Consider the following 26,603-nt stretch of genomic DNA (forward strand, 5'->3'; position numbering starts at 1 on the left):
TGCGTCGACTTGTTTTGCTGGTGTTTGATAATGCAGGCAGACTGTACCGTAAAAAGCCAAGGAAAAGCACCCTGTACAGTCGTAACATAGCATTAGGCTGCATTATCCAACTCTTTCCAGCGAGAAACTTCAAAAGATGGCGTATGCCTGTCAATCGCTTTTTCAAGTACGACACACGAGGGCTCCGTGATATGTCTCTGTCGACTATGACACCCAGCAAATTTGTGAGATCGACGATATGGTATATTTTGACCGTTAATTGACACTCTGTAATTCGACATGGGTTTGCGCGTAAATGCCAGAAGAGCGCACTTTTCGGAGGAAATTTTCAGGCCTCGATTGCGAAGATACAAAGCTGTGTCAGTAGCAGCTCTCTGTATTCTCGCTCCCGACATTTTGCTTTTTTTTACGTCCTGGAAGAGAGTAGGTAGATAATGTAATATATATATATATATATATATATATATATATATATATATATATATATATATATATATATATATATATATATATATATATATATATATATATATATATATATATATATATATATATATATATATATCACATGTATTTATTATATTTGCTGTAATTTCAAGCCCTGGGCCGGTCTTTGTCAGGGTTTGTGAACAACTTTGCCCTGATGAAGAGTGGTCCACCGGTCGAAACCGTAAGCAATAAAATCGAGACAACCGCTAAGTTGTAAAAACTCACCATGAATTTTTTTTTATCTCCCGACATTTTGTTTTCACTCAGCGATACTCGAGGGCTCCTTTGGAGTTGTGGAAAAATGACTATCCCAGTGGCAGTTCTTCATCTTACTTACAGTTTTGCGACAGTCGACTTTCCAGCACAAGACAGTTCTGCTGTTCAACAATATGTTTACTTGATGCGAATTCTGCGAACCATGCACTGGGTGGGCGAGTGGCATTTTCAAATCTGTGAAGCTTATATAAAGTATGGGTTTCTGCAGTGTAGTTTCGACCAGAAGGGCCAAGTAATGGCAGTCCTGGTCAATATTCGGGGATGCACCTCAACTCCTTTGCATGTGATCGAAGCATGGAAGCAAATGCAATGCTTTCATGTCAAGCAGCACTCAAGCAAACACCTGCTAGTCAGTAGGAACTGTGTGCGGAACTGTCCAGCACAAGACAGTTCTTTTGTTCAACAATGGGGCTGTGTTTTTGTGCTAAAGTATTGAAGCGTGCGTCTTTAGCTAAAGATCCTGTAAAAGTATTTTCTGCTCTACCGCTGATTTATTTATTTATTTTTTTATCTATTTCCTCACTTTTCACAGAAAGCTCACGCTTAGTGTAAAAAAATTTTCAATGAGACCTTCAGCGCCACAGATTACCTAATTTCTCGCCAAACAATGTAAATTTGCATTATTTTTCAAAGCCTGTGCCCACCCTCAGAACAGATGGCGCTCACACAAATATTCGTATTCACCCACGCAACCACTCATGGGTGAAACAGTTTTCTTGCGCGCTTTGTTAGAGCGTTAGTGTGATTGGTTGCGCAATTAATGATAATAATAATAATAATAATAATAATAATAATAATAATAATAATAATAATAATAATAATAATAATAATAATAATAATAATAATAATAATGTGGTGGAAACAAAGGTGACACTTAATATGGTAGTACGAAATTTCTTAAAAGCATATTTCTGGTACTCCTAATATAATGCAATACGTTTCATAGCCATTTAGTTTTCTTAAAATCTAACATTTTTCGGATAACCTTTAAAACTTACAGCTACTCATTCTTCGCCAATCTACGAGAGTGGGCACGTTTCATCGTTTTCGAGGAAAAAACAAACAAACAAGGGACCATACCTCAAAGTAACGATTCCCCCCCCCCCCCAAAAAAAAGAAATTTGGCTCACCCGTACAAAGTAAATATATGTTCATTATATATACAGTATATAAATATATTAGCAAAGTTTTCATGAAACTCTCGTGTACTTACAATAAGCTTCTATAAGCTTCACTTACAAACTTTAATCCTAAACCGGTTCCTTTTCTGTCTAGTCTGACAGACATTATTATTCTAATTTGAGTCGTACATATTTGGCTAAAATGGATTATTTATACCATCAAAAATAACGACAGTACTAGGCATGTTTGCAAAGCAAGTGTATGTGTGATTTCCGCAAGAGTTTGGTGTAGTGATTTTGTCCACAACGGTCTTAGAGCCGCACCTGATAGCAAGTAATCGTGCGGACCACCGTAATTTGTAACAAGCGTAGAAGAACCCCTGAAGCGTTTGCAGATACATCCCGATAGCTGAATTGCCCCACTTGCGTGTGCGTTTATCACAACGCTAGGATTGGACAAGGATAATAAAGGAATTGTTCACTCCTACTTTAGCGTTCATGCAGCTGTTACATCATATCATTCAAATCCGGGAGATACCGTCATAGGTACTTGAAGAGTGGCGTTATGGAAAGTGAACTTTTCGTTTTGCTGCTGCTACAGGCTTTAGTGGGAATAAGCATGATGTGGCGTTTGCTGGGAGATTGTCCCTCCCGAAGAGTATATGGTTACGTATACCTTGCGTCTGTCAGCTGGTTTTGTAGCGCATAGGTCAGTGATGAAAGACCACACGAAAGACCTGCTCATAGCGTCGAAATTAATGTTTTATGAATTATCTCGATGGGGGTTAAATAAAGATTAAATGTGCGGTACAATATGAGAGGTTACGCAACTTAATATGTTGCATATTCGATTACTTTTGACAGGATAAGCCATGCACACAAACACGGATCGAAGAAAGACGCAAACAGGCGCTGACCGCTGACTCGAAACTACGATTTATAACAAAATCTATATATTTCTAATTTCTATATATATCTAATTATATATATATATATTGTTACGTGAGTAACGAGACAAAGTATTGCGAATATATTCGAAAAATATATTTGCAAGAGCGGTTGCAGCACTGGCCAGTCTGGCTCCGAGCTCGAGCAGCCAGCGAGCCTCATCTTCCTCGTCGGGCGCACACGCGCATTCGCACTATGGTTTGTGGCAGCCTACAGGTAGCAATATATATATATATATATATATATATATATATATATATATATATTGAAGAAGTTTTTCCAATGGGCCAAACGTATACTCGGAAAGAAAAGAAACACAACTTAACGGTTGTCTTATTTTATTACACATACACACACACACAAACATATATATATATATATATATATATATATATATATATATATATATATATATATATATATATATATATATATATATATATATATATATATATATATATATATATATATATACACTGAAGAAGTTTTTCTAATGGGCCGAACGTACTCGGGAAGAGAAGCAACACAACTTAGCGGTTGTCTTATTTTATTGCCAACCAACGGTTTTGACTGGTGGACTGGTCTTCGTAAGGGTTTGCGAAGAAGTGGAGTAAGTATCCGTGAAGGGCACTCCGAGCAAGAGGCGGCATGGGAGCGTCTCCTCGGCTATGAAGTTATTCCCAACCTAAGACGGTGCCGTAGATTCAGATCCAATTTAGTTACTGTATATAATATGAAAGGTAGCATTTACTGGAACTCTAGGATGCAAGTTTTACTCCTTCCGAATAGTAAGAGCAAGAAGCCCGACATTTGACAACGGTAGCTTCGATGAGACAATCGCCAATCTTATCTGTGAGTGTACTCGCTTTAGTGCGCCAAGAAAAGTACTTTCGAAAGTGTTAGATATTGTGAATTGCCAGAGGAAAGGGTCTTTACAGGACCCTGGCTAAGACCATCCTCGGTATGCAAGGCTTGCGTGCCGATTAACGTTGGTTTAGCGTCGTCTTTCAGTTCAATTTGCACTGGTGGTCCATTAAAGCCAGGAAGGTCACTGCGAAGCACCTCAGAAAATTGTGAAGTCACGCATTCAACATTCATTTGCTAAATTCCATTCAGCTTCATTACCAAGGGCACAAACCAATTCCACCCAAGGAAGCTGTTACCTCTTCTCTTCACTACCAACAAAGGCAGTTTTGTGGTCCTGGAATTTCACCACAACACTTGCGTGACTAACTACGAGCAACACCTCCTTTAACCAGGTTACAAGTGTTGTGGAGGGGTATTTTGCTTTCCTCTCCCGCGAATAATTGAAACGTGTCTTCAATCACAATTGAGCACGATGCTCCAGAGTCAATTTTTATGGGTACATTTTGCCCGTCAATCTGTACGTCTACCATACGTTTTTATTGCGATAGCAATTATATGGACACTCATGGCTAGATTTTGCGGCGTCGGCGTCCACGTGAGCGTCGCCGTCAATCACCGTATATGTATACGTATCTATATATGCGGGAATGCACGAAAGAAAAAAATACAAACGACACCAGCGCACGGAATTGAGCTCGGGTCCTCTGATTCGCGAGTGCGAGGCGTTAACCCCTGAGCCACCGAAAAGCACGTCCTTTAATGGTCGAAAGGCAAGCTACCTACCACTCACCGTTGCTGACGGGCATCTCGGGGGGGGGGGGGGACTATTGTGTTTTCAGCATCACCAGCAAGATGGCGCAATGAGCGCACGTAGCAACATCGTCACGACGTGCGGCCGCGCTCTCATTTCCCACGCGCACTCCACCCCGCAAAGAGCAGTGGGTCGACACTCATCGCGTGACCTTATCTCACGGTAGGGAGGATTGTACATCTTGGATGCAGTCCGGCTTTTACTGGTACGATTCAGTTTTATTTACCGGGCACACAAAGGTCTCTGCAATCGTTGCAGAGTCTACGTTTGCGATAAGAGCGCGCTTTTTAGACACGGCGAAGTAACAACTGAGACGCTTATTCGCGTTCAACTTTACGTAAAAGTATGTATCGTGCGTCATTTGTGCGTGAGAAACGCGGGGCACGTTTCGATCTGCTGGCCATTCTGCACGTGACCTTCTAATTTGTTGCTATCGCATTCATTGCTTGGCCTTTGCGGCAAAGCTGTGACTTTTCTTCTTGCTCAATCACTTCACAATTGGAAAATAATTCGGTCATTTCGTAAGCGGCCTTGTTTTTACTGTTTTTGCGTGGCTTGTGCGTCCCTCGTAGTCGTAGTGCATAAACTGCGGCCCGTACCCGCATACCGGTGGTACATACCAGCCCTCAGGTTACGAAAAACGTAGCACGGCGTCGTTATCACGCTCTCGGTGTTAACAAAGTGTTGACAGCAGAAATGTGGTGCATACTCTCGTTTAGTCCTTGGATTGTTCGCTGGATGACGGTACTTATATATGAGGAATATATGATAAAAAGAAGCGACATGACGGTGCTTGAAATATTCACTAGATGGACGGACGGACGCATGGACGGACAGACAGACATGCACACGAACGGATGCACGCACAGACAGACGCAAGTACGGACGCACGAACGGACTGATGGACGTTTCGCCCGCTCATCATCATTCATTCCGTGGATATGATGTGATGTTTTTCTTCTGCTCCTGGAAAATATTTTTTTGAAACTTTCTAATGTCGTCTTTTGAATGACAGGCTTATGCTGTGTGTCCATTTTTTTTTTCACTTGAAACATGCCGCCTTTCTGAAACTGCATGAATTAGGAGCGTGCTTACCATTGCAGCGATAGCAAATGAAACCTTTCACCGCGGTTTCTTGTTTCATGCGATTGGCTTGAATTAGGCCCTGGCTCTCTTTTGTCTTGTCTCGTCCATGGTTGAATATGTCTCGCAGCTGTTGCGTCGTAGCTTCAGATGTCATGGCTGTGTCGCACGTGACTTGGAACGTAAAGTTCTGCTCGGCCAGAAGTCTCTGTTGGACTGTTTTGCTCTTGATGCCGCACACGAAACGATCCCGCATCATGATGTCCAACGGCAACTGCTTGTCAACGAGCCCGCATTCTTCGGTTAGCTTCCGCAGTACGGTGATGTAGTCTGCCACAGCGGTTCATCAGAAGCCTGGTTTCTTCTGTAGAACGAAAACCTTGCGTGCAGCTCGGAAGGCCTCGGGTGCATGTGCTTCTGAACGGCCATCTTGATTTCATCGTAGCTTGCCATGGTCAGTCTTACTGACTTCACCAGCGTTACGATGAACCCGTACGCTGCTTCGCCGCAACAACTCAGAAGAACTGCTCTTTTCTGCTAATCCGTTGTTATTTTATTCGCGACACTATACATTTTCAACCGCTCGACGTACTCATCCCAAGACGCGTCTGTGCCAAGACGAAACTCGCCGATCTTGCCGACTGCCATCCCGCCTTCTTTGACGGTGGCCTCGCCAGGCTGGTCCGCCTCGTCGCCAATGTAGGAAATCAGTCGGACGCTCAGTTGGGAAATGAACGTAGGTATATTGACGCGCAGTGTTTTTATAGAATGGCTTTTAACTCGTGGTGAGGCCACCGCTGCTTGCGTGGGTGATAAGCGATAACATGTACATGTGACATCAGTACATATCATGAAATGTTTATTAAAAGAATATCTACTTCAATTGGCAATTATCAATAAAATCGCTACGGATGCAGCCATGTGTGAAGAGAAAGTGGGAGTCGGCATCTTCTCAGAGACATTGTCTTGGTCAGTCTCAGTACATCTTCCGGATTGTACTCTCATATTTGAAGCAGCAGAGCTTTTAGCAATTATTTTGGCCATTAGAAATAATTTAATCAAAGATTCGGCAGTTGTTATTGTTACTAATTCGTTTTCTGTACGTAGATCCATAACCTCAGCTTCTTCTTTCGAGTCTTTCCCTTGGAATGCTTTCACTTCTTTAATCTCAAAACACTTAAGTACATTGTGGTTGGTGTGCGTGCCAGGTCACCGAGGTATACTTATAAATGAAATGGTGGTGGTGGTGAAAAACATTTATTTACAAAAGAGAGGTGTAGGACCTCTGTAGAGGCCCCTACAGACTAGGTGGAGTCTCTATTCCGGGACCCCATTGGTTAAAGCCGCCGTCTTGGCTCTCTGGACCAAGGCCTGCTGGGCCTGAAGGTCTGAGCAGCCGAGCAGGGCCGCCTCCCAGTCCTCTCGCCTAGGGTTTGGGTTAGGAGTAATGGCTGCGTTAGCTTGGCAGGCCCACACCATGTGGTAGGTGTCTGCCACCTCCCCACAGTGCTGGCACTGTCCTGTGACCGTAGGGTCGAAATGTTTGACTATGGCAGGACATAGCAATGTATTCGTCTGGAGGCGAAGCAAAATGCGCTCCTCTGCTTTCTTCAACCCCCGTGCGGGGGGAGGGTAGCGGCGATGACTTTCCCGATAATAATAAAGAATTTCCTTATATCGGAGGAGAGGGTAACCCTCCTCATCGGTCTCCATCGGCATTGACGAAGGTAGCCCGGAAATGAGCGCTCGGGCAGCCGCATCTGCAGCCTCATTTCCCCGCAATCCCTGATGGCCCGGTGTCCATATAATGCGTTTCGGATGAGGGTCCGTGTCTCTTATGCAGTTGCGCAGTATTGTCTCGGCTAACGGTGATATGTACCCGGCTGTATAATTACGACACGCTCGGCGCGAATCCGTGATAATATACCGGGAATTACTGTGAGAGGCCGCAAGGGCAATGGCGACCTCCTCAGCCTGTGTTACAGAATACGCCCTAAAGGTTAGCCCATCCACCTGTGTGCCCTCGTGAATAGCAGCCGCCGTGTACCACCCCTTGGAGGTGGGGCCAGCAACGTCCACGTAGTACACACCTGGCTTCTGTCCAAATTGTCGTTCCAGCGCCCGAGCGCGTGCGTCACGTCGCGCTGTGTGTTCATCTCTGTCCATTTTAGTGGGTAGAGGTCGGACCAGAAGGGCTGTGCGCCACAGTTCTGGCACTTTGACCCGTTCCTGTTGTTCGAAATCATGTCTTATGTGCAGACGTGCAAGCAGGCGTTGGCCAGAGTTGGTTTGGGCTAGCCGTGTGTACTGGTTTAAAAGATGGGCTTCCTTCAGCTCTTGGTATGAATTAATCACACCCAATGCCTTGAGACGGCTGTTGGATGTAGAGATCGGAAGATCAAGAGCCCGCTTTATTGTCTTTTTAATGATTGCCTCGATTCGTTCTTCCTCATGTTTGCGGAGGGAGAGGTAAGGGACGGAGTACATGACCCTGCTGGTGACAAAAGCGTGCGCTAGCCGCAACGCATCTGTGCACCGAAGTCCCCCCCTCTTGTTGGAGACCCTGCGGATCATGCGACCCACCTGGTCTCCTATCTTCCTTAATTTCGTCAATGTTGTGTCAATCCGGAGCTGCTGGTGAATGTATAGGCCCAGGACCCTGATCTCCTCCGCTCGTCTGATTGGGCCCGCAGGAAGAGTGATGGAGATATCTGTGTTGTCTTTAGGCATGCCTCTAATGTGAAGGAATTCGGATTTGTTGGGTGCGCATTCGAGTCCGCAACGCGCCGCGTAGGTGTGTACAATTTCGGCAGCCTGTTGCAGACTGGTCTCAATGGCACCTAAGTTCCCTTGAGTTGCCCATACCGTAATGTCATCGGCATAGAGGGCATGATGAATGCCCTCTATGGCCGCCAGCTGACGTGGCAGGTGCATCATTGCGACGTTAAATAGAATGGGGGAGAGAACAGCCCCTTGCGGTGTCCCTCTGGTACCCATTTGATACGGCCCGAATTCGGAGTCTTCAATGCGGAGCAGGGCGGCTCTGTCCGATAAAAAGTCCTTGACGTAATTAAATGTGTTCTGACCACAGTTAGTGAGGCTTAGGTGTTCGAGTATGACGCTGTGTTTAACATTGTCAAAGGCCCCCTTCAGATCTAAGGCGAGGATGACCCTGTCGTTATGTTTCATCGCCACCGGTTGGATGACCTCTCGGTGTAGTTGCAGGAGTACATCCTGTGCCGATTTGTGAGGACGGAATCCGAACATGGTAGGGGCGAAAGCCCCTTTCTGTTCAAGATATTCCGAAAGTCTGTCCCGCACCATCGTCTCCATCAACTTGCCAACGCAAGACGTTAGAGAGATAGGGCGAAGGTTGTCTATGTTTACTGGCTTCCCCGGTTTGGGAATGAATGTGACCAGTGATGTCTTCCACTCTGAAGGGACCGATATCCGACCACTCCAGATGGCGTTGATGTATTCCAAGAGGTGTGCCAGCGCAGGATCGGCCAAATTTGCCAGCGTCTTGACCGTGATTTTATCCTTACCAGGGGCTGTTCCTCTACGCATTTTAGCCATTGCCGCCTTCATATCATGTAGAAGAAAAGGGGCATCTAGGGTCTCGTTTTCTTTTCCCGAATATATATACTCCGAACCTCTCGGATCGTGCACCTGGCAGAGATACCTGTCGCGAAGAGTTTCCGCGAGTTGCGTTGAAGTACCCTGAAATCCGTGAAGGGCTCTTCGCAGGTGTCGTTGTGTTTCTCCTCGCGTTTGCGTGGGGTCAATGAGGCTGCGAAACAGCCCCCATGTGCTTTTGCTTGACATCTGATGAGCGATATCATTACATTTGTCTGTCCAGTTTGCATCTGCTAAGTGCGTAGCGTATTCAGCTGCCTGTGTAGTTAGCTCCTGAATACGTTTTCGAAGGGGTCTATTATGCTTCTGACGTTTCCAGCGTCGCGTGAGGCTCCGACGGGCCTCCCACAAATGCAGAAGGTGGTTGTCAACGGCTGGGTGTTCATCCGATGTTCGCACTACGGTTTCGTATTTCTTCTGAGTAAGCATGATGTGTGCAGCCCAGTCTGCGTAATTGCCGGAACGGAGGATAGGCGGTATAGTTTCCGTGCGCATTTTGTCCCAGTTAACTAGTCGCGCTTGTGTGTCCTTCCGTTTGAAAGGATGTGTGGAGAGTGTGACGTTTAGGAGGCAGTGGTCACTGCCCAGGGTCTCCTCTAGGTTAGTCCATGTAACGTGTCGTGTGTTCTTAACCAAAGTGAGGTCAGGACAGGTGTCCCTGGTCACCGAGTTGCCAAGGCGCGTGGGGGTGGCCGGGTCGGTGAGAAGGGTGAGGCTTAAGGTGGAGATAAGCTCCGCAAGCCGCCTTCCCCTGGCCTCCTCGCGTGTGTACCCCCAGAGTCGGCAAGGGGCATTGAAGTCCCCAAGAATTATCAGAGGTGCTCTGTCGGCACATTTCAGTGCACGGCAGAAGATCTCTGCATAGGTGACGTGGAGTGTTTTAGGCGGAGTGTAAATGTTCAGTATATAAACCGCGTGATTTATCCTACGGAGAGGCAGTATCTGCACCATTGTGTAGGAATGCTCCGATTTAAGCTCGAGATCAATCTCCTGCGCAGTGTAAGATTTATGCACCAGAACACAGGTGGATGGGTCCCTTTGAAACGTGTTATAGCCTGAAAGTTTAGCCTGCAAACCTGGCTCTTGAAGGGCCAGCACTGCGGGCATCACGTCCAAATTTTGAATATAGAGGTGTAAATGAGACCTTTTGCGCCGGTCTCGGAAACCTCTGCAATTCCACTGTATTATCGAGAGCGATTCTCCTTTTATCCGTGCTCTGGAAGGAGTACCTGCCATATTTATTGTATTTGTTGAGGTGGGCTAGTGAGCGGTTCAGCGACGAGAGCTGCACCGCCACTTTGCGCATTCTCTATGGAGTCGGTAGATTCCTGCTGTTTTTCGCCCTCCGCTGCACGGAGGATTTTACTGGGGCGCCCTACCTCACGGATAGGCCCTGCACGCCGTGCAGATCTCGGGTTACTGCTGAGCCATGTCTGAATGGATTGCGTTACTTGCTGCGTTACGGTGGCTATAATGAGCTGCGTCTGCATCTGGATAGCCGTCTGCACAGCTTGACTAATCATATTCGGGAGCTGGGCCATCTGTTCAGGGAAATGTACTAGCTGTTCTTCGATATTAGAGACCCGGGACTCCAGATTTTCAATCAAGGCCGAGTGAGACGTTACTGTATTGCCCGAGCACACAGAGGCCGAGTCACACTCGTCATCCATGTGCGGTAGAGGTTTCTCCGCCCTAGCTTTTTCAAGTGCCTGAATTTTGGATGCAAGCTGCGCATTTTGCTTCTTTAAGGACTCCAACTGATTACTCATCTCGAGCGTGAGAGGGTTTGAGGAAGGAGATGACTGTGAGGCGGCCACTGCCCAGCCACTCACCTGTTGGTTTGGAGCACTGCTGAGTGGAGGGAAAAACCCCGGCCGGGAGTGTCGGGGCCTGTTTCCCTATTCCTGGCTTGACTTCTTGAGACACGTGCTTGTTTCCGGCTTTCTGTTGCGGTGGTTGCCGCTGTTGCTGGCCTTGCTTCCCCTTCTTCGAAGGTCGGGGCGACCGCTTGTGCCGTGTTGTGGCGGGTCCTGCCTTGTTCGTTGCCTCCGGACGTTGCAGCTTACGGAACTTTCCAGTGCAGTCCGCGGACCCTGTGAGGTGGGCCCCATCGCAGATTATGCAGGAAGGCTGACACTCGTGTTCTCTTAGGCCGTCTGTAGTGGCCCCAACTTGTTTGCCGCAGTATCCGCAGCGCCCGTCTTCGGGGTGAGGGCAGTTGTCCACCCGGTGGCCAACCGTACCACATCTGTAGCACGCCGGGATTGTTTTCTTATAGGTGTGTACTGGGACACATTCATAGTTGTACTGAATGTAACGGGGAAGTCTTCGGCCCACGAAAGTCACCACCGCTATATTTGAGGAGCCAAGTTTTCGGATGAAAGCGATGTCGCCCTCCCTCCAGCGAAGTTTCGGCTTGAGTGAAGCAGAGGTTTCGTCCTCGCGGACACGGATGACCCCTTTGCAACAGTCGCCATTGAGTTTGAGATGGCCACGGAAGGGATATGTCTGTTCCCCAACCTTGAGGTCGAATTCCTTGATAAGCTTGTCCACCACGGATGGGGTCTGAGTGCCACAGACAATGACGTTCTGTTCCCAGACGGGCCAGACGCTGAGGTCGTCGGCTGCCAGGTCACCAACGTAGCGAGCTACTGCAGAACCCACTTCTCCGTGCTTGAAAACCATCTTCAAATCGAGGGTTCCTCGAGGTTTCAGGACCACGATGAGGTCTTCCGAGCGTAAGCGTGGCGTCTGTTTCGGGCGCCACTGCTGTGCTGTCTTCTTACTTCCTTTTGGCGAAGCAGCGCGAGCACCGCCGGGAGTCACTGAGCGGGGAATCCCCGCCTGGGTCAGCGACGCTGTGCTGGCGTCTCCCTTGGTTGTCGGATTTGCCTGTGTCCTGCGTTGCCGTAGACGCATCAGGGCTTGCAAACACTCATCTTCGGTGGGTGGAACATCTTCATCTTCATCTCGTTTTGTGGCGTCGATTTCAGTCCATTGCATGGTTACCGGGTCATACCCGGTGATCTTAGTTGCCGCCATACCCGGGAATCCGAGACGCCAGCTGCGTCGAGCCTAGCCCTTGAAAGGGCCAGCTCAACCGCGGCGTTGCAGGACGCGGTCGGCGTGAAAGTCTCGAAAATTGGCCCACCTGTGGAGAATCGGTGTCCACAGACTCCTTGTGGTGTTAGGCGTCCAATGGCATCAGTTTCGTTGAGGTTCAGCTTAGAAACCGACGGTTCCAGCCGAAAAACGACGGAGCCGATGCGCTGCACGTCCGATCACTTCGCGCGCTTGCAGCGCCCCCCCTATAAATGAAATGACTGACACTCTCGAGCGGTTATCCCTAGATGGTCCTGCTGTGTCCATTGTACCTGACAGCCGTTTTCTCAGTGATTCCTGATTTTGTAAACATTCTTTCAGATTCCATGAAAATTAGATAACTAGTTCAAGAATTTGGTCATCTTTATTTTGCTTGGAATAATAAATGGTACCCCTCTCGCAAATTGCAAGTGCGCATCACAAAATTTCGATGCCGGATGCCACTTCTCAATTTTTATTTATACAAGTCTGGTCAGGTACCATCTCCTCTTTGCGTTTACTGTCCAGCGCTAGTCAACATCGATCATTTTTCTACTTCATTGCTGGCGCTTCACAAGCCGTATAGGAAGAAAAATTTATAAGCTATTATGTTCAGAAAATTAAACATTACTCTAATTCTGGAAGGAGGGCGCGCTGGTCGCCGAAGAAAGCGAACGCGCATCACGTCGGCTCCGTCTTCCACGAACTATTTGCCAGTGATTTTCGGTCATTCAGCCCATGAATTTTGCAACAACGCGTGCGGAAAGTGACCAGGATTCCACTGACACCAAAATTCAAGGTGAGAAAAGACTTTTTGCCGGATTTGAGAGGTTTTCAACCCGCACCCCTTTGGCCCGATGCTCACGAAAGCCGGCCACCCGACGAGACGCGCTGAGCGTCTCCTCTGACGCGGGCGCTTTCTTCGCCCAACAACGATGGAAGTCCAAGTGAACGGGGAGGATATCTCCCCCGAAGAGTTTCTGAAGGGCACGGATTGGTGCACCATCGGATCTAAGACCAAAGTTAACCGTGCAAACGCGCAGAGCAACACCCAGAACGGAGCCCCCTCCTGCACCGGCGAGGGAGCGGACTTCAACCGACAGCGTTCGCGTCGACAACCGCGTAACATCAAGCAGCAAGTCATTAGAAAGAGCAAAATGCCACTACTCCCACGGAGCGATTTCAAGATCGTGATACGACCACGAGGAGGCCTCAACGTGGCCACCACTGGAACCGTGCGCCTCGCATCGGCGATTTACCGCGCGGCCAACGTACCGGCTCATGAAGCAGGGGAGGACACGGTGCGTTCCAACAACCATCAAAACATCATCGTCGTGAGCACACCACATGCCTCTCACGCCGATAAGTACAGACAGCTTCAAGCCATCACCATCGGCGACCGCCACCACGAGGTTAGTGCGTACGAGACGGCCCCCGACAACACGGTGAAGGGAATATTCAAGGGCATCCCGTTGGAAGAAGACGCCAAGTCCATTCATACCAGCATCGTTCCCGCACGTAACCCTTACGCTTTGGCAGCCAAACGGCTCAGTAACACCACGACCGTCATAGTGGCGTTTGAAGGATCGCGAGTGCCCACTTACGTCAATTATGGCAGCGCTCTCCTTCGCTGCACCTTGCATCGCAAGCAAATCGACATGTGTCACTGCTGCGGGAGACTTGGTCACCGCATGGACGTGTGCCCAAAGCCCAAGGACAAAGTGTGTCGTGGTTGTGACGCCCCTAACCCAGGCCCCAACCACCAGTGTTCCTCCCATTGCAAGTTGTGCGGGGGCGCACACATGACGGCGGACCGCAACTGCCGTGCAAGCTACAAAACAACCTACATCGTGACAAAGAGACAGTGGGAACGACGCAGGGCCAACGAGGAGGCAGAGGCCACTGCCACCAACTATTCCACCAGCAAGCCCCGCTCAAGATCCAGGACACCCAGTCGAAGCCACTCCCGATCTCGCAGCCGCACACCGGGACCCCGAAAGCAGCAGCAATGCCGAGCTTGCAGCCGAACAGCTGGACGGACCCCAACGAGGGACGCGAAGACAACTGATTCGGTGAGCTTTGCAGATGCGGTCAAAGGAAAACGCGCAACAAACTCGGAGGCTGGCGGCAAAATACACACTAAGATAGTGGCGGAGATAGCTCAGTTCATACAGACGATACAAACTATGCAAAAACAAATTGAATGCATGCAGGCACAGATTCACGCAAAGGACGAACTCATACAAAAGCTCCAGTCTGCCGCTCACAACGAGACTGATCAACAGGCAATGCAGGAAACACAAGAAGAACTCGTAGAGGACGGTGAGGTCGAAGGCCCTGATACTAAACGCGGGCCGGCTATCTCCCTTTAAAAGTCAGTACGTTCCAAGCGTACGCGCGCAGCAACAGACGACACCCGAGTGAAGGCACTCGAGGCTCGCGTGAGCAGTTTCGAGGAAACTATCACCGCGACTATCACGCGTACGATTCAACAGAGCTTGGAGAGCATTTATCTCAGATTGTCCAGATTAGAAGCTGCCAACAGTGCGCTGGTGACGTCGCATAGCGACGCGGCGCCACACTTGTAGTACCACATAACCATGGCACGACACCCTTCGAAACAAAAACATACAATATGGCAGTGGAGCTGCAGAAGTTACAAAAACAAACGAGTGCACCTACAACAATACCTGAAAACGATCCCCGAACGCCCAGACGTCATCATACTGCAGGAAACAAACGGCCCCGCCAAACTTTCAAGATACCAGTCTATACCAGGCAAGGAGGAAAATCCAAACGTCACCACATTGGTCAAGCGAGAGCTCACGGTCATCGAACACGGCACCCATGTCAAGGATATTGAAAACGTCCTCGTAGAGCTAATTCCACCACGTAAGACGCCCGACAGCATCTTCGTACTCAACGTCTATAAGCAGTCCGAGATGCCGCAAACACCGCTTTCACGTCCTCTTCAAACGAGCACTCGATATCGCCCAGGGGCAACAACTCTTCATTGGAGGCGACTTCAACGTGGTGCATATGGCGTGGGGTTACAAACAAGATCAGCCGAAAGGCAGGCATTTGTGGGAAACGGCGCAACTCACCGGCCTCGAGCTGGTCACTGACCCAGCGGCACCAACTAGGCAGGGCAACAGCGTCAGCACTGACACCACGCCTGACCTTACCTTTACGTGCAATACACGAAAGGTGACTTGGAGAAACACCATGCAAGACTTGGGCAGTGACCATTACATTATCTCTATAGAAGCAGAAGGCGGCCCACAGGAACACAATGCCGGTCGCCAAATGAAGATCACCAATTGAGAACTACTACGAAAAAGTCGAGACAAGCAACAGATTGAAGACATCAAAGACATTGAGCAATGGACCGAGCAACTTCGGCGTGACATCGAGAGGGCGACGCAAATGATGCTGTCAACAGCTGGGCTTGATAGAATAGACACCCGGTTACTGCACATGTGGCAAGCCAAGACCCAACTGCATCGCCGTTGGAAACGACAACGACATAATAGGAGACTGCGAAAACGAATAGCACAGCTCAACAAAGAAATAGAAAAGCACGCACTTAACCTGCAACAACAGCAATGGGAAGAGAAATGCGCGCAGATGGAAGTCAGCTCACTACGAGTCGCACATGGCAGATACTGCGGTACCTCATAGATCCCGCGAACACCAAGACCTCACAGAGTTCGACGTATGTAACTGCGCGGTAGTAAACACGGACAACAAGAAGATACAAGGACAAGCGCAGACTATCAACTGAAGGTTTATTTTTCACAAACCACATATATATGACTGAAACAGAAACAGAAAACACGAAAATCTACAAAAAATGATGACTTAGCACTTAACAATCGACAAAACGTGAACGTTTGACAAAAGCATATTCAAGGACCATGTGCGCCACTTGCCAGATACCGTAGCTCTTTATCTAAAAGAGCTAACGACGGTTTGCTGACGCAGTGTTCTGGTTCCCGTGCCATTTTTTCCGCTTCGACGATCATGCGGGTATGATCATCTTTGTGCCTGAACATTACGACCGTGCTTTCGAACTGCGCAAGGCAGCCACACCTACTGACGTGCTGAGCTAAAAAACCCTCATTGCCAGTGCGCACATTGCGTGCATGCTCGCGCAGGCGCTCATTTAGGCATCTCCCAGTCTGCCCGATGTAACACGCACCACAAGATAGCGGAATTCTATAAACTACATTCATGTCACATCTGACAAACTGGATTTTATGCCTGACAGTGCAAGCTTGTTTGGGCCTATTGTTTACACATGTCATTTTGGCTAGCTGAGAGAGCTTGTAAGGTGCCGAAAAAACGACCTTTACGCCCATGCGCTGACCGAGCTTTTTTATCTTGTGAGATAGCTGGTGCTTGTAAGGGATTACCGCAACTTTGTCACGTTTGCTTTTGTTTCTGTCATTAGTGCTCTCTCTGCTTCTGGGCTTTTTCTTCTTTTTTATTGTTTCTGCCACAGAAATGAGAAGCGAATCCGGGTAGCCAGCTTCTTTCAGACGCTCAACTTGATTTTGGAAGCTTGTTTCCATCATATGGAAACATGATCTGTCCAGGGCATTAGTGAAGCAGGAGTTCACTATGCCTCTCTTAACCAATTTGCTATGCGCTGATTTAAAAGGCAAAAGCGGTTTCATAGCGCGAGGCTCATACATCCAGCATGCGTGATTCACGCTGAACAAAAGTCTCATGTCTAGGAAGCGAATCGAGTTGTTCACTGGGAGTTCATGGGTCAGTACGAGTGGACTCAAGCAGTCACTAAAAACTTCAATGACAGAAAAAAACTTCAATGATAGAAAAAAGTGAGAGGTTGGCCCTAGAGATGTTTTTTTCGGCAAAGACACACAAAGTCGACGTGCCATTTCGTGTCATCGTTACAGAGAAGGGTTCTTGGCAAAACGCCTTAGGGATGTTTTTGCAGAAAAAGTTGAAACTTTTAGAGATTAATGATCCCTTTCTAGTCAGGAATTCAAGGGAGGTCACTGAATTCTTCAAAGAGTATTCTAACCACACTTTGAGTGCTTTTTCCATAGATATCAAAGATTTATATTATTCTCTCCCTCGTGACGCTTTGTATTCATGCATAGAAGAATGTGTTGATCTAATGGGCCACGTAACGTTCCAGAATGCAGCTGGTGTCAGTGTTAGCAGTTTTCTTGACCTGCTAGCTACCTATCTGACCTCTACCTATGTAGAATGGAACGGTGATGTTTATCAAAATAATGGCGTGTCAATAGGATCTTCGATTGCACCGATTCTGAGTGATTTGTTGCTTGCGAAGTTCGACAGGAACTTGAAAGAGCGGCTGAGTTGCCAGGAAGTTGTGAGGATTTTCAGGTTCGTCGACGACTACCTGGTGGTTTTTAAGTGTGAATCTGCTAGAGTAATGGGGTTGTCATCTGATGTCATTGAAGTTTTTAGTGACTGCTTGAGTCCATTCGTACTGACCCATGAACTCCCAGTGAACAACTCGATTCGCTTCCTAGACATGAGACTTTTGTTCAGCGTGAATCACGCATGCTGGATGTATGAGCCTCGCGCTATGAAACCGCTTTTGCCTTTTAAATCAGCGCATAGCAAATTGGTTAAGAGAGGCATAGTGAACTCCTGCTTCACTAATGCCCTGGACAGATCATGTTTCCATATGATGGAAACAAGCTTCCAAAATCAAGTTGAGCGTCTGAAAGAAGCTGGCTACCCGGATTCGCTTCTCATTTCTGTGGCAGAAACAATAAAAAAGAAGAAAAAGCCCAGAAGCAGAGAGAGCACTAATGACAGAAACAAAAGCAAACGTGACAAAGTTGCGGTAATCCCTTACAAGCACCAGCTATCTCACAAGATAAAAAAGCTCGGTCAGCGCATGGGCGTAAAGGTCGTTTTTTCGGCACCTTACAAGCTCTCTCAGCTAGCCAAAATGACATGTGTAAACAATAGGCCCAAACAAGCTTGCACTGTCAGGCATAAAATCCAGTTTGTCAGATGTGACATGAATGTAGTTTATAGAATTCCGCTATCTTGTGGTGCGTGTTACATCGGGCAGACTGGGAGATGCCTAAATGAGCGCCTGCGCGAGCATGCACGCAATGTGCGCACTGGCAATGAGGGTTTTTTAGCTCAGCACGTCAGTAGGTGTGGCTGCCTTGCGCAGTTCGAAAGCACGGTCGTAATGTTCAGGCACAAAGACGATCATACCCGCATGATCGTCGAAGCGGAAAAAATGGCACGGGAACCAGAACACTGCGTCAGCAAACCGTCGTTAGCTCTTTTAGATAAAGAGCTACGGTATCTGGCAAGTGGCGCACATGGTCCTTGAATATGCTTTTGTCAAACGTTCACGTTTTGTCGATTGTTAAGTGCTAAGTCATCATTTTTTGTAGATTTTCGTGTTTTCTGTTTCTGTTTCAGTCATATATATGTGGTTTGTGAAAAATAAACCTTCAGTTGATAGTCTGCGCTTGTCCTTGTATCTTCTTGTTGTCCGTGTTTACTACCGCGCAGTTACATACGTCGAACATGAATCACCAACTCGCCCAATCGTCCACCTTGACCTCACAGAGGCAAGGCATATGCAAAATTATACACGCTTACGGGGGAACGGAGCAAGATTTCCTACAGGAAGCGGAACTCCATTACATATCCTAAACGCCCCCGCAAGTACATCCGGACTACAGGGGAGAAGGCAACGCCATCCTAGATGCGGAATTCTCAATTTCCGAAATCGAGGCGGCCCTCGTCAAACTCAATACCAAGTCAGCCCCAGGCCTAGATCGAATATCGATCAGGGCACTGCGCAACCTCGATTACAGATCGCTAGAGAAACTCAAAGATTATATTAACGAGTGTAGGGTGCGTGGAAAGTTACCCCAGACATGGAAAGAAGCGCAGATCATACTTATACCGAAACCCGGCAAGAAATTACAGCTGCAGAACCTGCGCCCTATCTCCCTAACATCATGTGTAGGTAAACTGATGGAACATGCGTTCCTCAATAGACTAACAGATTACCTCGAAGACAACAACCTATTACCACACACAATGATTGGGTTCAGAAGACATCTCTCCACACAGGATGCTCTTCTGCAACTAAAACATCAAATCATGGAAAATCCTAGGTGCTCAACGAGCCATCCTTGGCCTGGACCTGAAGAAGGCCTTCGATAACGTTCGTCACGACGCTATATTGCGACAAATAGACAGATTGAACCTCGGAATGCGAGTGTACAACTACGTCCGAGACTTCCTCACGGGAAGAACCGCACGCATGCGAGTGGGACAGCTAGAATCAAATCAAATCAACATTGGAAGCTCGGGTACACCGCAGGGCTCGGTGATCTCGCCGATGCTCTTCAACCTCGTCCTTCTGGGGTTACCAGAGCGATTACATCAAATTGATGGACTGCATCACACGCTATACGCGGATGATATATTACGATCTGGACGACAACTGGCAGTGACGGAGAGATCGAGGATCGCTTACAGGCGGCCATAGAATGCGTGGAACATTACCTCGTAGGCACGGGACTCACCTGCTCGGCCGAAAAATCCGAATTACTGCTATATAGACCGGTGAAAAAGGGACGCCCGCCCAAAAACTACGTACCTTCAGAAAATCAAGAAATCAAACTAACATCATCAAACGGCTCACCAATCCCGATGGTAAAGAAGATCCGGGTACTGGGGATGATGATTGAACAGAACGGTGGCAATGGTGAAGCACTGCGCAAGATAATGGCAAAGGCCACCAGCACGATGCAACTCATCCGACGCATCACGAACAAACATGCGGGCGTGCGCGAAGGCAGCGTCATACGACTCATACAAGCCTTTGTTATTTCTTTCTTTCTTTCTTTATTCAATACTGCAGACCTTGTACAGATCCAAGCAGGGTGGGGGAAGAATAAAACAACAACAAAACGGAGCAAACAAGTATAGTCATGCAATTAGCAATGAGCAATGATCCCAATGCGCTTAAATGCTACAATGAATCATTCCAGTCTGTTACGGTGCGGGGAAAAAAAGAAAATTTGAATAAATCTGTTCTCGAAAAATAAGGTGTCAAAGAATTAGGATGATGGTGGCGAGTAAGTCTTGATGTAGAAGATGAAAGATATGGTGAGGGGTTAATCGCTAGTTTATGATTCCAAAGGAGGTAAAGAAATTCCAAACGTGCAGCTTTCCGTCTCAGTGCAAGGTATGGAATGTTGTTAGCCTGCATCAGTTCAGTGGGTGAGTCATACGGTGAAAATTTGGAATAAATAAACCTGACTGCTTTTCTTTGCACATTTTCTAGGTGATTAATGTTGGTTTTAGTAAAGGGGTCCCATACTACACATGCATATTCGAGTTTTGGCCTAATTAGTGTGTTATAAGCAAGTAATTTAACAGCTGGAGGAGACTGTTTGAGCTTGTGTCTTAAAAAATATAACTTGCGGTATGCAGAAGAACAAATGCTATTTATATGTGTATTCCACGACAAAGTATTAGTAAGAGTTACACCTAAGTACTTGTATGCCGTTTCCTCATGCAATGGTAATGAGCCTAGCCTATATTCAAAGGAAAGTGGAGCTTTTCTGCGAGAGAAACGAAGATATACTGTCTTACCAATATTAAGTTTCATGTCCCATGTGTTACACCATTCGGAAATGTTAGCAAGAGCAGTGTTAAGGAGGTGCTGATCGTTAGGTGAAGTGATTTCATGGAACAACACGCAGTCATCTGCAAACAATCTAATTTCAATGCTAGGATCAATGACTGTAACGATATCATTAATGTATATCAAGAACAACAATGGCCCTAATACACTCCCTTGAGGAACCCCGGAACCAACCGGAAGATAGCCAGACCGCCGCCCATTAACTTCCACACACTGGGATCGATTAGTCAAATAACTCCTAATCCATGTAATTAAAATTTCCGGAAGTTTGATTTTTCTGAGTTTTAAGATCAGTTTGTCATGCGGAACCCTATCAAAGGCTTTGCTGAAATCTAGAAATATTGCATCGATTTGACCATTTTTATCAAAACATGAAGCGAGTGAATGAATAACGGTAACTAATTGTGTAACTGTCGAGTAGCCTTTTCTAAACCCATGTTGATGATTAGAGAGAACTGAATGTTCATCTAAGAATTCATTAATTTGATTGGCGATAATGTGCTCAAGAAGTTTACAACAGGATGATGTAAGTGATATCGGTCGATAATTTTCTAATAAAGATCGATCACCTTTCTTGTGTATGGGAACGACTCTGGCTACCCTCCAGTCATCCGGTAGTTTAGCATGAAGTAAAGAATTACGGTAAATTATAACAAGAAACTTTGCAATAGACTCAGCATATCGCTTCAGAAACATGTTAGGAAGGTTGTCAGGACCACATGAAGATTTCGTTTTCAAGTTCAATAGCATAGAAACCACGCCAGGGTAAGAGATGAAACTGACATCAGAGGGATGAAATGTTGTGTGATTGGCTGGACAAACACCAGACTTACTAAAAACACTCTGGAAGTACTCATTCAAATGACATGCGATGTCACCAGGATCATTAACAATTGAGCCATTAATAGAAATTTGAGACACTGGCTTCTTTTTTTCGCTTATATAATTCCAAAACTTTTTAGGATCTTCTGAAATAAAGTTTGGTAGCACCGTCTTAAAATAGTGATCTTTCGAAGAGCTTACCGCACGTGCAAGGTTATCTCTTAGTTCTTTTAGATTGCCGATAGATATGCATTGTTTTTTTAATCTCTTTATTTTTCGCTTCAGGTGGATGATTTCACGCGTCATCCATGGTGTCTGCCTATTAACTAGTTTATGTTTGGTTGGTACAAATTTCACAACTAATGTACACGGCACCGTTTCACAAATGGACAGTTGCGGAAAAAGACAAGCTTAACGCCCTGATACGCAAGACGTACAAGTTCGCGTTGGGACTGGCACCCGGAGTTAGCACCAGCAAACTCCTAGAGCTAGGGTTGCATAACACCCTCGAGGAACTCGTGGAGGCGCAACAAGTTTCCCAGCTCGAGCGCCTATCCAAGACCCGCCCAGGCCGACACCTACTCGAAAAACTTGGCATCACGTACCATACGCAGTACGGCATCAAAGTCGAAATTCCAAGATCGGTACACGAGCAAGTATACGTACCCCCATTGCCTCGCAACATGCACCCCCAACACCATACGGGACGGCGTAAAGCCAGGGCACAACGCATTACTCAAAGCTACTCCAACGACACTGAAGCGGTTTTCACTGATGCTGCACGTTATACCACTAAAAAGAGTTTCGTGGCGGTAGTTACCGGCCATCGTGGCAAGTACATCACAAGCCTCACTGTGAACACGGCACACGCTGAAGCGGCAGAGGAAGCGGCTATAGCACTGGCCCTCACACAGACCAATGCCACATACGTGATTAGTGATTCGCAAACAGCAATTCGCAATTTTGCCAACGGACGCATCTCGCAAGAGGCGTTTCACATACTCCAACGACATCCCATACATCCAGGAGAGGTAGACTTCGATAACCGAAGGCACCTGTTATGGATCCCGGCACATACCGGACTGAGCACCCCCAACGAAGCGGCTCACCGCGTTGCTCGAGGCCTCACTCACCGAGCATCGCCGGAGGACGACGAGCCCCCGCGGGGAACTGCAAACATCTGGGCATGTGAGGATCGTATGACCAGGTTTCACGACATCACCACACATTACCAGTTACAAAGACGCATATACCCATCTCCTCACGAAAGGCTAAACAGAACGCAAGCGGTACACTTCAGACAATTACAAACAGATTCATACAGAAACCCTAGACTCATGCACGCCATGTATCCAGACATATACACTACAAACAGATGCACGTCATGTGGCGAGGTTGCCACCCTTAGTCACATGCTGTGGGAGTGTCAGGGCCTAATAAACAATTCGAACAGTGCCTATTCATCTCACTCTTCCACCGCCAGCCTCCGCTCGCGTTGGAAGGCCGCACTGCTCAGCTCGAACCTGACAGCACAACTCTGGGCCGTCCAGCGTGCCGAGGAAGCCGCTTCGAGACAAGGTCTTGGAACCACATCCGCGGTGGGTTCCCAGGCCCACTAAAAAACGCCGGACTCGAATCGTCTGGATTCGACAAATAATTTGTTTTGTTTTGTTTCCCTGGGAGGTTGGCTCATACCCACTTAGGGGGATTGGCCAAGAAAGTGTAGTGCAGTTTATCTATAATAATTTTAACTATGTGTAATGAATTGGTATTATAATAAGACTAATGTAAAAATAAAAACAACATAAAATGAGCAAACGATAAAAAAAATCAGGTTGAGCAATTTTGAGATTTGAGGTGTTATGTTTACCACTTAGCTGCGTTTACTTCACTCTGCCCTTGGAGTAATAAATAATTTTTTTTTGACAAATAAAGTTTATGTTCTTCTTCTTCTTATTCTGGAAATATTCTTTCCCTTGGGGCTTCTCTGAGCCACAGCTACACGAGCGTCTGCATAGCAGTTTGTGAATTTCGCAGAGACACAAGAAGGTTTGCTTGTGAAATTTTCTTTTTTAAGTAATGAAATTCTAGTTCTTTGTATTTAGCATTCATTTATTCATTTCAAATATTAGTTATTTACTTACTCTATTCGTAGGTCATCTTATAGCTGTCCACTTTTAAATTCCCTAAATAACTGAATAATTATTGCTCCTTCATCAAAATTTGAGATTTCTCTTTTTTTCATTACAATAACCACCGGTTTAATTATCAATCCCCGGTAGACGGTATGAGCCAACGCGTATAGGAACAAGCTAGCAAGCAAACAAACCCAGTGTGCGGGCATTGTCTCTTTGTCGCAATCATTACAATACAAACAAATTGAAGCCCCAACGAATGGCTATGTCTCTATTCAATTTATATGTTTTCCGTTTTTGTCACCCGCAGCGTCGCGTGCTCCCAGGCCCAACATTTTTCATGGAATGCACTCGGTAACTTCAGCCAGCCAGGACACTTCGATGGTAAGTTCATTTACGTGAAGACTTAGCGTTTTGGATCGCATCGATATTGATCTCGTACAGTGTCTGCCAGCAGTGAGCATACCAGGCTACCTTTAGAGGACACTCAATAAAAAAAACATTGGCAAATTACACTTTCGATATCCCAAAATCAGTGATCTTGCGGCGAAAAGGCGTTTCTCACGCGTGAAAAAGCGCAAAAAAGCAGATGCAGGTAGTGAAGCCACCTGTAAATTCCCGCGCCTTGGCGTGACATCAAAAATTTTCATGACATCTATACTAGCGCCTAGGTATCTCCTAATCGGTAAAAATTAAATAGATTGATCTCTGAGCGATCAATACTGATAATCTGTAAGTTTTACAAATTTCGTTCACCCAATGTTACCAAAATACGGCAAACACGTTTTGAAATTTGTGACGTCACGAGTAGAAATTACGGCGTGAAATTTAAAAATGGGATTTTGCTCTTGATTTTCTCCTCTATGACTAAGAATTTGATAGTGAACTTGACGACATTACATTTATCAAAGAACACTTCATTAACCTAAACTGATTTGTTGTTTCTTCTTAGTGTCCATTTAAATCATAGCGCCAGCGCACGACGTTCAAACATAACTGGCACGAATTTTCGAAGCTGAGTTCGTTGCCCGAAATAAATCTCCTGTAAGCGACAAACTCTCAGCAAGTCTTAAACTCGGTAAACGCTGATATTGAGTACGGAACACGTTAAGAGGCCACGCTGTCTTCGTCGCTTGGCGTAGCATGTTGAGTGTGCGCTCAAGCCAATAAGTCTTTTTTTTCGTGCTTGGAGTGCCTTGATAATGATCACTTATACTCGGCAGCAGAAGGAAAAAAAAAAAAACACCAGGCCGGCGCGGAACGCGCAGCACAGCCTCAGCGAAAACTGGAAGAGCGGCTTTTCAGTGCCTCTTTATTTTCATTAAACATTCTTTGGGTAACCGCTACAAGCACACTTGCTGGTACCCATTATACCATAAATCATCATAATTTTTGCGTAGTAGGGAGGCTTTCACTGTGCCATCCTTTGTCATTATTTGAAGAAGCGTGGCTGGCTGTACACCTAAATTTCGCACAATTGTTTGATGATGTGGCTGACGACGATGAAGAATTATGCCTGAAGGTAATGGGTTGGGGCATTTGAAGAACTACTCATCAATGAAATCATATTGTGTGACGCCTGGTTATTCGTCTAAATACTAACGTAATAGTGTTAGAGAGCTCATGTCACAGAAAACCCGCTGCCGGCGTAGGCCCCGTTGGTTGTGAGCGAGAAATGGTCTGTGCGTCTGTGAGTTTGTGACTGAAAAATCAAGTTACCAAGATAGCCGTGGGAGGCCGCCACTTGTCCACGCGTGCGCGCGCGATCACACTGAGAAAGCCGCGCATTCGAGGAAAAAAAGTGCTCAAGGACACGAGGCGTGGTAGTTTCTTTGCCCTGCCACCCCTCCCTGCTTAGCTTCCAGCGTTTTTGTCGGGATGAGGGAAGAGATAATGCTATTGCTGCATGCGACAAACCTTTGTAACTCCACTCGCGCTGGGCGGATTCTTAAAATTTTTTGTGGCATTGAACTCGTGCGGAAATAAGCTCTTATAGCGAATTCATTCCATGGTTACTTGAAAAAGTGTTTCAGGGCCCCTTCAACGCATTTTGTTCGACAAGTGTCACGACGAAAACGGGCCCATTTTGCGATAATAGCACGCGCTGGTCCAATCTACTGTGTGTGTGTGTGTGTGTTTGTGTGAGTGCGTGCGTATGTAACATATTGAGTGCGTGCGTAACAAAACATATTAATAAGTATGCACTTAGCGTTTGAAGGGTGCATTAGGGGCCGGATTTCACTATCGCGTTCAACTCTTAAAGGCGAAGCTTAAGGGTCCTTCAATTTTTAATGATATCTGGGGCTGAGCGTCCCTAAACCACGATACCACAATGAGAGACGCTGTAGTGAAGGGCTCCGGAAATTTACACCACCTAGGGTTCTTAAACTTGCACCTGAATCTAAGTACACGGATCTCGAATGTTTTCGCCTCCATCGAAAATGCAGCCGCCGCAGTCGGGATTTGATCCCACGACATTCGGGTTATCTGTCGAGCACGAAAACGCTTTATTACTCATATTATCGTGATTCGTTTCCCGACATCAAGCCTGCCTAAGACCAGTTTGCAGTTTGGTTTCGGCGGGTGGGGCTCTCTGGGCTGGCGCACAGCGGACCCGAATTCGAATCCCCTTAGGGCTT

General features: G+C 46.7%; 1 protein-coding gene and 1 pseudogene across 1 annotated transcript in view; one reads left to right on the forward strand and one right to left on the reverse strand.

Annotated features, from left to right (window-relative positions):
- The window catches only part of LOC119177892 (lysosomal alpha-glucosidase), a 74,071-nt gene that overhangs the window by 4,923 nt on the left and 42,545 nt on the right, over window positions 1-26,603 (forward strand). The window contains exon 2 of the mRNA XM_075882241.1: window positions 24,275-24,348. Within this exon, the coding sequence (XP_075738356.1) occupies window positions 24,275-24,348 (74 nt within the window). The remainder of the gene's footprint in view (window positions 1-24,274; window positions 24,349-26,603) is intronic.
- On the reverse strand, window positions 3,842-6,243 carry LOC142784321 (uncharacterized; annotated as a pseudogene).

The sequence above is a fragment of the Rhipicephalus microplus genome, chromosome 2, assembly GCF_043290135.1.
Source record: "Rhipicephalus microplus isolate Deutch F79 chromosome 2, USDA_Rmic, whole genome shotgun sequence".
Lineage (NCBI taxonomy): Eukaryota > Metazoa > Arthropoda > Arachnida > Ixodida > Ixodidae > Rhipicephalus > Rhipicephalus microplus.